At 35.6% G+C, this 15887-nt stretch overlaps 1 protein-coding gene across 3 annotated transcripts in view; it reads left to right on the top strand.

The window, feature by feature from the left end:
• The window catches only part of LOC148840568 (trans-2,3-enoyl-CoA reductase-like), a 58688-nt gene that overhangs the window by 20675 nt on the left and 22126 nt on the right, over window positions 1-15887 (top strand). For 2 of the 3 annotated variants that reach the window (XM_088919810.1, XM_088919808.1), the window contains exon 3: window positions 7427-7474. In XM_088919810.1, the coding sequence (XP_088775936.1) occupies window positions 7427-7474 (48 nt within the window). The remainder of the gene's footprint in view (window positions 1-7426; window positions 7475-15887) is intronic. The other variant, XM_088919809.1, reaches the window with a different exon arrangement.

Below are 15887 nucleotides of genomic sequence, written 5' to 3'. Positions count from 1 at the left end.
GTATAATTTCTTTAGCACATTTGTACAAGCACTTGGAATCTGTCCAAGCCATACTTTGTCAGGCATTTTGTTTTACTTCAACGGGCATAAAAACTTCCTAGCTTTTAACAGGGCGTTTCATAATTTCTAACTACGAAAATGATTTAAAATGCGACACTTATCATTCAACTAGAGCTTAAAATATCACAAGGATCCTCAAGAGCACAGCAAAGAGTGTATTAAAAGACACTTGTATTTATCAACGCTTTCTTTTCCGTATACCAGATTTTATGGAACCACTTCAGAGGGGTGTCAGCCAGTCAGATTCCAGGATTCGGCACTTTAAAGGAAAAATACACACCGGTATTCCATTTCTCCCTAACGATTTTAAGCATCGAAGTATTTAACTAGCATGTGAAATAGCGTGTGAAAAAGTGGTAGTTTTAAGCTTTTCTGCTAATATAATATGGAATCGATATTGATTTAAATCGTGTTCTGATTTAAATCGCAAACGCGTGTTTAATTATATGTGTTTTTTAATCATAATCAGGCTAATGCAACATAAATTGATACAGTATCTTTGTCTTCTAAGCATCTTAATAAACTTTCAGCATAGCTTTCTACCCGTCAAGATTTATATTTCTTGGGATTTTGGGATCAAACGTGGAAGGATTAGATTATAATCGTTTTTATTTGTCAAATACGTGATTGTATTTCTGAATGTTATGTGACACCTACAGTAGTTCACTGCTTTAAATACATCGAATTAAGAAAGTTATGTGTAGCACTTTAGATCTTTTTTCTGAACCAGGGAAAATCTGATCATGTTTCTCTATAACAATAATAAAAAAAACTTTATTTTACATATCGCCTTTAAAAGTGGCATCTCAAAGCAATACAGTAGATCGAAAAACAGTTAAAAGGGACCAGATTAAATACCAGACAATCGCAAACGCATTTTCAATAAAATTATTTTATTCATTCAGCAGTTTGTGAGAGGAACATCCAGCAGGGAGAGACACACACACCGGTTTTCATTGACAAAATTGTTTTTTTTCAATTCCTTTTGTCTAACAGGAATGTTTTGTTTGTGGACAAACTGTTAGACAAGAGGAAAAGACCGCCTCCTCCTACGAAGCATTAATCGCGTATCTAAGGAAAATTGCAGTATACCTTTGTTCATGCACATCATTATACAGTACAGTATCTCAATTTGTATTTCGATAAAAAAAATCGTTTGCCCAGCCACTACTGTTGTTATTGTTTTTATCCTGTAAAGCGTTTTCTTTTTCTGCGTTTTCCATTTCCTTTTTCTGATCACTCGCTTTCTGGATACACATCTCACCTGTCCTGTTCTTTGTTTTCCTGGTTTGCTGATTATGCCTGCTGCGGTCCACTCCTACCCTCACACCTAAAGAATACTATTTTAAATTTCTTGGCGCAGTTCATTAACCCTTGTATGTGCTGTCCGCGCCCAAAATGCAATTAAAAAAAAGTAAAAAACCGCGCTCAAAATGCAATTTAGAGCTTAATAAGATACACTCCACAGGCAAAATTAAAGACAAAATTAAAGACGATTAAAATCTGTAATCTTTCCACTTGTACTGTGAGTCATCGGACAGTTTCTGCTTTGTGTAAGGATGGTGAGAAAGCTGTGTTCAATGTATTTAAGGGACTCAAAAGTAAATGAAGATGCTTCATATTGCTTGACTAATTTTAAAAACCAAGTTATAAATGCAGACGCTCCCTCGGTGCCGCGCCGGGTGTAAATATCAAAGTATACATTCCCAACAAGAATTGTACCCATCTGTCATGCAAATAAAACACCTTGAATTGAATTGAGGGAGAGATGGGGGTAGTGGGACAGAGATACTGTAGACAGACTCAAGGCAAATAAGATACTTATGGGTACGCAGACATTCACGACAGCAACATACGAAACGTTTGCACGTACTGTATAGTTAAGTTATTACTTGGTTTTCAAAGTGCAACGAAATACAATATTGTTGTTGCTGCTGTTCTGGTTGTTTTTATCCCGTAAAGCGTTTTGAGAAGCCACCTTTAAAGGCGATATATACTGTAAAACCACTGATTCTTATGGAATGTGTTCCGCGGGAGATTCAAATTTTTATTTATTTATTTTTTAATCGCGTATCTTAGGAAATCTCAGTATAACTTTGTTCATGAACAGTGGCATGTTACATTATCATTCGTTTTTTTAACAAGGCTCGCCAGCTAATGTGAATCGAAACCTGTCTTGCTAGCTTTTAAAGTCGTGCATGTGTAAACTGTACTAGAGGGCATGCAAGTTACTCTGCCCCTTTCAGCGGCAGGGAGTCCCTCTGCTGCAACACACAGCAGACAGAACGGGAGACTATTGCCTTTCATATCTGACACCAGTGAAGTAAAAGGGGTGTCTAAAGGGGTGATTTTAGACCACATTTTAGTTACTTTATTTTGGTTACTTTTAACATTTCTGTAATTTACAGTAGATGTCACAATAGAAGCCCGAAGCCTATTATACTCAGTCTAGCCTTGGATCCTCTGAGTCCCTTGACTCAGTTATTGCATATTAATTTCTTGAGATACGCGATTCCATATTATATTCCCTTTTAATCAAATTCTAAAAGTATGCTTGTTGACTCCGGTATCGCGTTACTTAAAGACTTCGATGCTTAAAATGTTTAGGGAGAAATGGAATACTGGTGTGTATGTTTTCTTTAAAGTACCGAGACCAGACATATACTGAACGTTTAAGTTCCAAAATTAATATCGTTTATGGACTTCACACGCGTTGCAGTATGCTCCTATTCTTTTTATGCTCAGGCACTAAAATCTCCCTTCTGCTTTGTGTAAGGATGGTATCAAGAGCAATCTTAAGTGGTGAGAAAGCTGTGTTCAATGTATTTAAGGGACTCAAAAGTAAATGAAGATGCTTCATATTGCTTGACTAATTTTAAAAACCAAGTTATAAATGCAGACGCTCCCTCGGTGCCGCGCCGGGTGTAAATATCAAAGTATACATTCCCAACAAGAATTGTACCCATCTGTCATGCAAATAAAACACCTTGAATTGAATTGAGGGAGAGATGGGGGTAGTGGGACAGAGATACTGTAGACAGACTCAAGGCAAATAAGATACTTATGGGTACGCAGACATTCACGACAGCAACATACGAAACGTTTGCACGTACTGTATAGTTAAGTTATTACTTGGTTTTCAAAGTGCAACGAAATACAATATTGTTGTTGCTGCTGTTCTGGTTGTTTTTATCCCGTAAAGCGTTTTGAGAAGCCACCTTTAAAGGCGATATATACTGTAAAACCACTGATTCTTATGGAATGTGTTCCGCGGGAGATTCAAATTTTTATTTATTTATTTTTTAATCGCGTATCTTAGGAAATCTCAGTATAACTTTGTTCATGAACAGTGGCATGTTACATTATCATTCGTTTTTTTAACAAGGCTCGCCAGCTAATGTGAATCGAAACCTGTCTTGCTAGCTTTTAAAGTCGTGCATGTGTAAACTGTACTAGAGGGCATGCAAGTTACTCTGCCCCTTTCAGCGGCAGGGAGTCCCTCTGCTGCAACACACAGCAGACAGAACGGGAGACTATTGCCTTTCATATCTGACACCAGTGAAGTAAAAGGGGTGTCTAAAGGGGTGATTTTAGACCACATTTTAGTTACTTTATTTTGGTTACTTTTAACATTTCTGTAATTTACAGTAGATGTCACAATAGAAGCCCGAAGCCTATTATACTCAGTCTAGCCTTGGATCCTCTGAGTCCCTTGACTCAGTTATTGCATATTAATTTCTTGAGATACGCGATTCCATATTATATTCCCTTTTAATCAAATTCTAAAAGTATGCTTGTTGACTCCGGTATCGCGTTACTTAAAGACTTCGATGCTTAAAATGTTTAGGGAGAAATGGAATACTGGTGTGTATGTTTTCTTTAAAGTACCGAGACCAGCCATATACTGAACGTTTAAGTTCCAAAATTAATATCGTTTATGGACTTCACACGCGTTGCAGTATGCTCCTATTCTTTTTATGCTCAGGCACTAAAATCTCCCTTCTGCTTTGTGTAAGGATGGTATCAAGAGCAATCTTAAGTGGTGAGAAAGCTGTGTTCAATGTATTTAAGGGACTCAAAAGTAAAAGAAGATGCTTCATATTGCTTGACTAATTTTAAAAACCAAGTTATAAATGCAGACGCTCCCTCGGTGCGCTGCTCTGGTGCGCCGGCTGTTACACAGTGCCTGTCTGCCGTAAGCGTTACAATATACATACCCAACACTGCTTGTACCCATCTGTCATGCAAATAAAACACCTTGAATTGAATTGAATTGAGGGGAGAGGGGGGGAATACTAAAGCCAATACTGGCTCAATACCCTCAATGGGCTTTGACGTGCTAATGCGTTGGTTTAACAGTCCGGGTGTGGCAGGCTTCCAATGTCAACTCGACTCGATTGGAAGACAATGAACGTATTTTAGCCCTAAATGAATTAATAGCAAACATGGTTTACATAAAATACATTTTTCCAAGAAAGTTTATAATAATACGATCTATAGTTGAAATCTGAGCCTACTTTAAAAATAAAGGAAAAGCATTTTCAGAGAGTAATCATGCTGTGTTTATGTAGAAAAAGCGATTAGGTTTACGAGCAATCTAATTACCTATTCGCTTAAAACGCTATTAAAAATTTACTCTGTTGCACACACACACACAATAGAAGCAGGCACCGCTGTCAGAAGGGAAGATATGTTCAAAATATCGCAAATATCGATCATGTTGCGATATTTTGAAATATAAAAGTCAATTGATTGTCCATAATATCGCTATTCTATTTTTTCGAAGAAATGTTTGTTAAAAGAAAAGACCAGCACCAGCTGGATTCGAAAACACAACCTGTCAGCTGGTAGTCACGTCTACAAGACAGCTCACATGAACAGGCAGGCGAAACAGCCCTACACAGCCCTGTCGCAGCACACGAATACCATTATTAAATTCTTTAGATACGCGATTCCATATTATATTCCCTTTTAATCAAATTCTAAAAGTATGCTTGTTGACTCCGGTATCGCGTTAGTTAAAGACTTCGAAGCTTAAAATGTTTAGGGAGAAATGGAATACTGGTGTGTATTTTTTTCTTTAAAGTACCAAGACCAGCTATACACTGTATGTTTATGTTCCAAAATTAATATCGTTTATGACCTTCACACGCGTTACAGTATGCTCCTATTCTTTTTATGCTCAGCTACTAAGATTTCCCTTCAGTGGTAAAATTCAATACCTACAACGGGCACAGCAAAGACGTTTACTGTCTTTCTACGACAGACCAACGGACCACGAGTGCCCCTGTCGGTCAACCAATCACGTACTGCGGTGCCCCGCGTCATCTTGCGTCATACTGAGCGACGTCACCTGCGGTACGTGTCTGTAACGCGCACTTTGAATGGCTGCATCTGTATCGAACACTGTGGTTCTCTGAAAGTTACTGTTGACCTCTCAGTGACATCCCTAACCAGCTTCCTGTTTTTTCCAACATTAAATTAAAAAAAAAAGATCCAACATCTTTTTTAAGATAAATGCAACAATACTGCCTTAAATATCTTGCTTAATGGGATGATTGCCCAGTGGATTGACTGCCTGGGTGTATTAGGCTCGATTGGTAAACCAAGTAGTTCGTGTGAGGATAGTGGCCGGTAGTATTAGCGTGCAAATGTGCTGGTTGCCACTAGCAACGGACTCGAGCCGCTCCCAGCATGGGCGTGACAAAAAGAGGTGAATCTGTAAATTGCTATATTTTAGCTTTTAATTTTTCTTCGTAGTTTTTACTGACATTCATGACATTTAACGACTTTCACTCATAAAAGTGTTCAGTTTGTGTATTTCTGTTTTGATTCAAAAACTTTTTAAAAAGGTATTGAAATCAAGGGGAGATTAATGGAAGGTGAACGCTTTTACAAGCCACTGTATAAAGGTTTAGCAAGACTAATGGCTCAAATAAAAAGACGTCTTTTATACTGAGAAGATGTGTATTTGCAGTCATTTGTAAGTGAATTAAACATTTCTGAAAATTCCACACACATTCTTAAATTGTTATAATATTCTTTGAATATTAAATTTTGGTGTATTTTTACCAGATTGAATGGCATGATGAAGTAAAAATTTATATTAGTCCACAACTCTAAGTCTTCTGTTAAGACCACACAAACAATAAGATTTCTGACCATATTTCACCATTGCTAATATTAACTTACTATTTTAATCATCACCTCATATCACTTTCAATTAACGCTAAACTAATCCGGAGTCATGGCCTGGAGCCTATCCCAGAAAGCATTGGTCACAAGGCAGGATACACCCTGGATGGGACGCCAATCCATCACAGCTATTTTTATCATTTGTTGCACATTAAAGTCACCAATAAAACTAGAGTGTGACACATGGTTTTCTGATCAGTTTAGTCACTATCATGTTTCTGTATTAAATAATTTCTGTATCATTGAAGACTTCAGTCCAAGTATTTTTATAGGTGTATTTAAATTATCTGCTTTCTGACATGAGAAAAGTGTTGAACTGACTCAACAAAGTGTATAATTACTTCCATTGTTAAAGAAAGATATCAGGTGAAATAAAAACCAGACTACGTAATCCTGAAAGACTAAAGCTAAGTATGCCAGACTAGACTATAATGCTTCAGAAATGTCAAAGTAGGAGAAATTTAAATGGATATTTAAGAAATAATCTTCTCATCTTCATGAATATATTCATTGGACTTTTTCTTACTCAATGAAGTGTTGCCATACAGTACTTTATTTTTTGCCTACCCCTTTGTAAAACAAATCTAACGTGTTTTACAAATATACTGTATTTGCTTCTTATGTGCGCATCAGTTCAATGGACTCTTCAGAATAAAGGTTTTTGTTTAAACAACCTCTTCCACACATTTGAATAATCCCCTCCCCCCAAAAAATTAAAAGCTCTCTTTATATGCTAGAAGCTCCAGGTGATTGAATTGGAAGAGACAAACTCATTGCTGCTCAATTAGCCTCATACAAACAGCCACAACACCTCATCTGTACAATGGAGTTACCTGCTCCAAGTCACAGTATGCATTTCTGTACACTACAAAAGAGGCACACAATAAAGTACAATTTACAGGTTTCCCAGGGTTGTTTATGAATGCACAGGTATTCTTTCCAAATGTATGCAGACAGCATTTTACTTTATTTAATTTTTAGTCCATTGTTTCATTTTTCTCCATATACTGTAGCTTACATGTACTCTACGTGCATAACTTTCCTTATACTGCAAATGCATATTGTGTATAGTAATACCATAACATCACATTGTGGAAATATTTTTGAATGTTAACAGAAGTGATCAGAAAAGCGGCAGGGCTCTGTTGCTGATGCTGCCTTCTGTTTTAAGCAGGTCCCCAGTGGTATCCTTCTCGAACAGGCCTCAGGGTTGATCGCAGTAAGTAAGCCTTACGCACTTCAATATTTAACACTGAGAATTATCTGCCAATTAGTATCAACACATATCTTTGCGTGAGATGCTGACTACTTAATTTCAGTACATATTGCAATGAGTAATGTCTTAAAGGTAATATGCCAAAAAGCTAAATGAAATAAAGAAATGGTTCATTAAGGTCAATGATTGCAGCTCTTAAGCCTCTGCTAATTAATGCATTCACCCTTAGGGATGCACTTGAAGTTTTTTTTTTGTGGAGTTTTAATGATTTAAAAAGGCCTTTGAAAAAGAACTACAACACAATTTTCATTTTTTCAGCCAAAAGGAAACCTGGCCAGTTATATAAAAAACATATATTATTATCACACACAGAAATGCACCCTTACTATAGAGTGTACTGTAAGTATACAGTATGTTGCACCAAACCATTTTCTATTACAGAGCTATTGTATTTAATTATCCTGAGCAGGAACTGGAAAGATATGGCTGTTTTCTTTATGGTAGCCAAACAAGATAGTAAAATTCAAAAGTGGCTTTAAACAAATCAACATAAACATTTCATTTTTATGCATAGCTTTCTGCAGCTAAGAATATGATTTGTATAGTGTATGTTGTTACTTCCTGTGTAGATCACTTTCCGCTAGTTCGTGTTAAACGTAATTTGCCTTGCCACTGCTTCTCTGCTCTTCAGTCTCCCTGTTTTTCCTCTCACTTTTAGATTGAACTAGTTTGCCAACAATATCAGAATCTAAATCATTAATAGAGATCAGTAAGAGCAACAGACCTAAAACATGTCTCTGTGGTATATCACTGCTTACATTGGCCCACATGCATAAATTACTTAGGATTCCTACAGCTTTTAATTTGTTAATTAACCTTTTATGCGGGACCATATCAAAAGCTTTCTAAAACTCTAAATATAACATAATATGCTTTAATGTTACCTACAGCTCTTGTTGCTTATTCCAAGAAAGCTAGAAAGTAATGTTTTTTTCTAAATCCATTTTCACTGTCTCTTTTGTTATTATTTTGTAAATATTCTAGTTTAACTCCAGCAATAACTTTACTGATAACACATTAAAGACTACAGTTTTGGCCTGCAATGTCCTGGTTCAATGTTCTTGTCCATCTTTTTATAAATTGGTGCCACATTTGCAATTAAAAAATCTGAGGGTACAGTTCACACTTAGTTACAGTTGAGATACTGTATCCCAGTTGAAAAACATCTCTCATTTCCTCAAATGCAACTAGGAAAATACCATCAGACTCTTGAGATTTGTTAGTTATAAACCCTTCTAGTCACTGGAATACTTCAGTGTAAGCTACACTAAAATTACTTAATACTGATGAAGCTCCTTCAATACTGTAAGTAAAGTCATAGTACCACTATTCTGTTATACCTGTAGCACAGTGTAATCCTTTTCTGGTATTGAAATGTAAGCTTTTTTACACTGTTTGTAGAGCACTTGTGTTCTTTGATTCTTTTTCTTAATTTCTGCATTAAACCACTCAAACAATATTGGACATGTTTGTTTTAGGGATTAAATTAAAATTAAATTAAAAAAATAATTTATTTTGAGCATTTCACATTATGATATCAAACTACAGCAATCCATCTTCTGTTGACTGTATTGATCTGTTCCCTGTTCACTGTAAGATCTCATTCATTTATAGTTTTCTTTTCTAAACAAATGTAAACTCTAATTTTAAATTCTAGATTTAGAACTACATATTAAAAAATACCAAATTATGGTTAGAATTCCCCAGTGGTTCTATTGAAATATTTTTTTAAAATATTACTCCAATCGTTCTATCACATTTAGTTTTCTCCCTTAATTCTCTCCTAGTTATTATAAAAAATCTTGGTAGGTTCCTTTACAAACTGAGTTAAGAATCAATTATTAAGCCTTTGAGCTTAATTAATTAATATTCCCCTTTATGTGTGGGAAGTTGAAATCTCCCATTAATACCACCTTTCCAACATACCTTCATTATTTCATAATGCAGTAAGATGTTTACACCCATTTTATGTCTATAGGTTGCAACATCAACCACTATATTACCTTATTAATAGTTATATCCTGTTCCATTTACATAGCTTTACCTGGTGCCAAGCTCATTTTTAACAATTTAGAAATAGAAAATTCAGCAAAGCCAGGAGAGTATTCAGTCAAGTAGCTGATGCTGAGCTGAGCTCTCTAGTCTTTTTGTGTGATCTTTCTTTCAGGAATCTAACCTCTTGAATCAGAAAATAAACTAATCATTATTCAAGCATATTAGTCCCTGTCATAAATAATGGTCAGTTGATCTATTTTCTGAGCAAACCAATATTTCTATGTTTTTCGGTTGTTGGAAATCCTGCATTACTTGATAAATGATAAGTGAAGTGTAACGTCGGTTCAGGTACAGTATATTCACTTTCTTTCATTAAGAAATAATAATGAATACTGCTTTCAGATTCTTGCACATGGCAGGAGGTAAATGTGGAATAGTTAGAAACCAAAAGCAACAAATACATTGCATTCAAAGTCAATGAAAACTGCAGTGGAAGAGATCATCCTAATGCTGAAATACATCTTGGGCTACACTTCCAACTCTGATAATAGAAGATTCTATGAGACTCAACATAATTTCAACTGATAATTTTTTATTTCTGAGGGAATACGACAATTGTTTCACCAATGTGACTTATTTTTTAGTGGCTTTCTTAGTGTACAAAACTCAGTTTTGATTTGTTGGATAATGGGTCGATTTAATTTCCGTATATTCATTGAATGGCTCCTCCAGGTCCTGTATGGCACAATATTGACCTTAACAGGAAGAAACAGAATGTGAAACACTATGTTGTGACATGTTCATGTGAGTAGCAGGTGATGGAATTGTCACCTTTTCATTTATGTACTGTATTTGTTTAAATACTGTTTGTGTGGAATGGTGACATGGCAAACATTGGTTCTGCCTCAACTCCATCTCATATTTTATGGTGGATTCAGGGTTTGCATTTTTAAACTTTATTTTTAATTTGTTTATAAACAATTTTATGTATTCAGCTATTTTTGATTTGACTGCTATCTCCTTGCAGTTTGACGTTTCTGTGCTTAAGAATTGTATTTTCCAATATTAAATTCTGGACACAACTGAATTTATTACAACTCAATTATAACAGCATCTACTGTGTAAACGTGAACTGTATGAACCTGGCATTTAATGGTGTTCAGTATAATATTTGCTTAAAGATAAAAATTTCACAGTCAGCTTTGACCCCAGCTTAACTTTTGAACCTCACCTGAAAAAAATATATTTTTTAAAATCTGGAAAATAGTGCATAGTTACACCCTCATTTGTTTATGCATGATCCAGAAAAATCGTTGAAACGTTTTACTTTTCCCATCTTGGCTTGTGATATCCTGCATGCATGCAATGTAACCAAGGACACCATTAATATATTTCAACGTTATATTAACCAGGACGCCTTGTACTTCTATTTAAGAATCTGAACAATAGCCTCAGTAGTAGTTCTATATTGTAATTTTACAGAATTAGAATTTATATTATCTCCAATATAATTATAGGAAATAATCTCATTTGTGGTATTAAGTCCCCATTTTCCCAAAATGTTAATAGGATTTCAGTCTTTTATAACTGCTGACCCTGGAACTCACCCTCCCCTCCCTCCCTCATCCAGTCAGTTACAAATGTATGCTGTCCCCTTCAGAGAGATGGAAGAAAGAAAAAGTATTCTTAGTCTTGCTACATCTGAGCTGTTAGGACTATCCATTTAGAAGCGGTGAACTCTTCAGCCTCCTACACTGATATGAAGTCCACACTAGCATGCAGGACTGTACACACAGTCAGGTACATCAAAACGGACTGGACCCACATCTTCTTCAGTGATCTCCTCAATGCTGCAAAGGCACATTTATATTCGGCTTCTCCTCTGGACAGTAATTCAGGTAGAAGCAGAGCATAGATTATTCTGCTGAACAAACAGGACTCCCCTGCCTACTTTCCCTAAAAATAGCCCTGTCTATGTGCTCACTAAACTTCAAAATAAACCCACAGAATTTGTTGTGGCTTCCAGAGGAGCAGCCTTCATGTGTGCTGTCTCATTGTACCAGATTTTGGATCCACTTAGGGATGTCGTGGTTATCTTCCACTAAACATGTTCCGGCTTTGCTGCATGTGAAAATAATATCGTATTTTGTATCTGTTACTCTTCTGAGACATAGCCTAACTGGCCTAATTTAGAGGCCAGTTGAGCACCTAAGTTCTCAGTCAATGCTGCAATTTGCAGACCTCTGTAACAAAACCACCATTTTACCGACTTTCAGGGTTTCAAATTGAGGAAGAAATGGTAGAGGATTCCTGCTTTTATATAATATTGAAATGTAATCAATATTAAATCAACTGCAGGGGTATTAATAAATAATAATAAGAAAGTACACCAGTAATAAGAGATGTAGTATCACGCTGTTATTCTACTATACCCGTAAAATGATTTTGTCCACAAGCATTAAATGGTTCCTTATATTTCTGTGATTTTTTTATCTGTTATGACCTCTAATCACAACCTTCAATTCTAGTGTTTTACTGTGTGTGTTGTGTCTTCTAAGACCTCATTCTGTAACTTAATTTTACAATCTATAGTTTAGAAGCAAATTACCTTGAGTAATTATTGACCTGTAGATATAAAAAGAAAGAGACTTCTCTGTTGAATTCAGTTAATGGGCGTAAGTTTAATATAACAGAATGCTATGTTAAGGTCCATGTAAAAAAAAAAAAACACATTTCTTCCATAGTCTATGACAGACAGCTTGGATTACAGAAGTGACCCAGAGAGTCGAAGAGAGCAAGAAGTCAGTAGTATGGTTTTGATTTATGTTTTACACTTTAATGCATTAAATCTGCAATTTTCAACATTTCTTTCAGCTATGTAGAAATCGTTTTTTTCTAAAGTATATTGTTTGTCATAAATAAATAACAAGAATCAAAATCCTCGTTGGGAACAATCAACTGCTAAAGTTGGTATTTCAGTATGTGCAGAAATAAACCAGGACTGCACCAGACCCCCAGACACTGCTACTGTATAGTCCACAATTCTGGCAATAATAGCAATAAGGTGATTTTAATTAAATCCTGTATTGATTTTCTTGGTGCATTTTTATTTGTATATGTACAGATTGGCAGTTGCTATATTATGTTGGTTTTTGTTTGTTTGGCAATGGCACTCCAATTAATTCTTTTGGAGCACAACTGAATCCAATTAATATCCCTGAACCGTGTAGCACACAAACACTTCTCAGATCTTATATAGCCTGAACAGAATTTCAAAAGAAATACTGGGCTTCTCTTTCCACGTCCTTGAGTCCACTAAGGACTGTTACAGGTTTAAGTTTTTTTAAACAGAGCAGTTTTACTTCTGGTGATATATTCTAAAAGGAAATACATAAACCCACGGTGAAAAGTTAAAAAAAAAGTCACTTTAATGCCAGTTCCTGTGAAGTTCAGACTAATTATTAAACCTAGTAGAGAGGCTATAAAGGTGTAGACATTCTGATTATCATGTAATCATACTCGTGGGTAACAAAGCTTATATATTTAATTAATTATATTTTATTGCTGTTAATGCTTCTCTGCTCTGGGATAATCTATTCTGGAGAGAAACATAGATTTCTTTTTCACAAAATGTAAATGCTACAAATGTTTCATTTTATTGCAAGTGATTACAGACAACCCCTGGTAATTTATTGATTAGGTGTAATTCACCTTTATTTTGCAAAGATGTAGAAAACTAAATTGAAGCTTTTTAAAATCTTTTGATCCAGTTGAAGCATACAATTATAAATATAAATCACTTTGACAAGGTGTGTGCATTTACTGTACAGTACCTGCCTTCTGTCAGTCACAAGTGTTTATGAATGCCCCTCATTTAAGCACATCCATATGGTAGTGCATTGAAATAGATTGGTCTCCTGAGGAAAAAGGCTACCAATGCAACCTTTCACTGCACTTTATAGGCACAGCTAATGTGGCAAGAAAACAAACACTATTCATAATGCCAGTCACACCGCTAACTCAACTGGTCATCCAGATGTTCATCTTGAGCAGCTGTGTTGATACTAACAAACTGTGAAAATTCAAATAAACTCTTAACACGAGAAAAGACTAAATTAAAATCACATCTGAAACTATTGAGGGCATATGTGGTAGTTTCTTACAAAGTTATATTGTGTTTAAAAAGAAACCTTCAAGAGCAACCTATTATGGAACAATGTTTCTTTTGGGAAAAGTATTTAAACAAAAATATTTGAGATAGAATAAGAAAAAATGTTACAATGGCATTTCTTAAGGGCAGACTTCAGAAATAACTAACACAAGTTTTGAAAAAAAAAATTATACAACATTTTGAAGGATCTAGAAATCTGACCATAACATATACTGAGATTCGCAATATACAGTACTGTCTGAGGTCTCTCGTCAGAAAGTCCAGGATCCAGTTACAGAGGGAGGTATTGAGATTCGGCGAGCTCAATTTTCCTATCAGCTTCTGGGGAATGATTGTATTGAATGCTGAGCTGAAGTCAATGAACAGCATTCTTACATACTGTAAGTGTCTTTCTTATCCAGGTGGGACAGGGCCAGGTGAAGGGCAAGAGATACAGCATCATCAGTAGACCGGTTAGGGCGAAATGCAAACTGGAGGGGGTCCAAAGAGGTAGAGAGTCTGGACTTTATGTGGCCCATGACTAGTCTCTCGAAGCACTTCATAATAATTGTTGTGAGCGCCATGGGGCAGTAATCACTGAGGCAGAACACAGCTCACTTTTTCTGCACTGGTATAATATTGGTGGGCTTGAAGCATACAGGGATGGCCACCTGGCACAAGGAGATGTTAAAAATATCTGTAAAGACGTCAGCTAGCTGATCTACACATTCCTTGAGTACGTGGGTATATTGTCAGGTCCAGCAGCCTAAGCCTTGCAGTCCTAAGGGCTGCCTTGTGGGCTGATCTGAATGCAGCATCACGGGAATCAAGCAAACAGCACTCAAAATTAATGCAGATTACTTTTTTTTCTCTTTTAGGCATTAGTTTCATTTTTTCAAGGTTTTAGGTTTTTAAATGTTTTCTTTTTAATAATGGTTTGAGGATCCATAATAAACATGCTTTTTCTGTAAAGAGGCTTCAAAGTGCTAAATATGCTAAACAACAAGAGCCAGCAATCAGGCAATCTCAAAACCAGTTATATAATTTGCAATGATTGTTGAGGAGTAGAAGTAGAAGGAGAGCAGCTAGGTTTATTGCAGATTAATCAGAAAAAGAAATTGCCAGAAATATAGTTTGTTTCACTGTCTAATACTAGAACTTTCTGAAATATCTATATACTGTAATACACTTATTAAATCTTCCTTCAATAGTACTTTAAAATAGGCTTCTATTATTTTTCTTAAATAATTTCTAAAATATGTTGACATTTTATATAAAATGTAATAGGACCTGTAATAAAGGTATTTTACCTAGAAAATATAGAGTGCATTTAATAAATATAATAGTTGTAGCTTTCAAAATAAATTATATGGACATAAACAGATCTATTCTCTGGACAGTGTAAGAAATAAGAATTGGAAACAGAAAAGACATTTCATTGCAAATTCATGGAAATTCAATGCTATTCATTTAATCTCTGACTAAAACAAATGATAAACAGCATACAGGGTATAACAAATATGCTGCAGACATATTTGTCATTATTGTGACCATTCTTAATATTAACAAATCAAGAGCTCTCATGTGTTTTTAATGTCCACTTAAGTCAAAACATTGTTTAAAGCACCAAACAAGTACATCAATGTCAAAGAAGCCACTGGAGAAGATACAACTTGCATAACATAGATCTTTTATCTACATAAAGCCAGTCACAGCATTAATAAGACATTCTCAGGAAACATGACATTCCAAACTCGCAATCAATGCCCTTAGGTTGTACCATTCCAAGATAGAACATCAATTTCAATTTGTTCTTTATTTGTCAGCACTGGAGATGGTCACAAACCTGCTGCACTTTGTCAAGCACTTTACCCTGTGCTGGTGAAGAAATAAAGAACATTGATTATTCCATGAATCTGGCATTGAAGTGACCTTTTGTTGCTGCCATGTCCCATTTTACTCACTGGGTACACATCTGATTATATGATTATTACTTGTGAACCAAAGAAGATCTATGTCTGAGCTAGTTGGACATTGATACCAGTACTCTTCAAATATTCCATATTCTTAAAGGCATAATTCAACCCAGTGGGCTTCTTCAGAATCTACCAGTGGAGAATACCTGGAAATGCATTTCAAACTAGAACAGGAGGCACGATATTATTCAAGGGGTTCTAAGACTATGGAACGAGCTACCACATTGGCAAAGCC

This window comes from Atractosteus spatula, chromosome 1 (assembly GCF_055471065.1).
Source record: "Atractosteus spatula isolate fAtrSpa1 chromosome 1, fAtrSpa1.hap1, whole genome shotgun sequence".
In the NCBI taxonomy this organism is placed as follows: Eukaryota; Metazoa; Chordata; class Actinopteri; order Semionotiformes; family Lepisosteidae; genus Atractosteus; species Atractosteus spatula.
The sequence above is the reverse complement of the archived record's forward strand: the minus strand, read 5'-3'. Positions and strand labels throughout refer to the sequence as shown.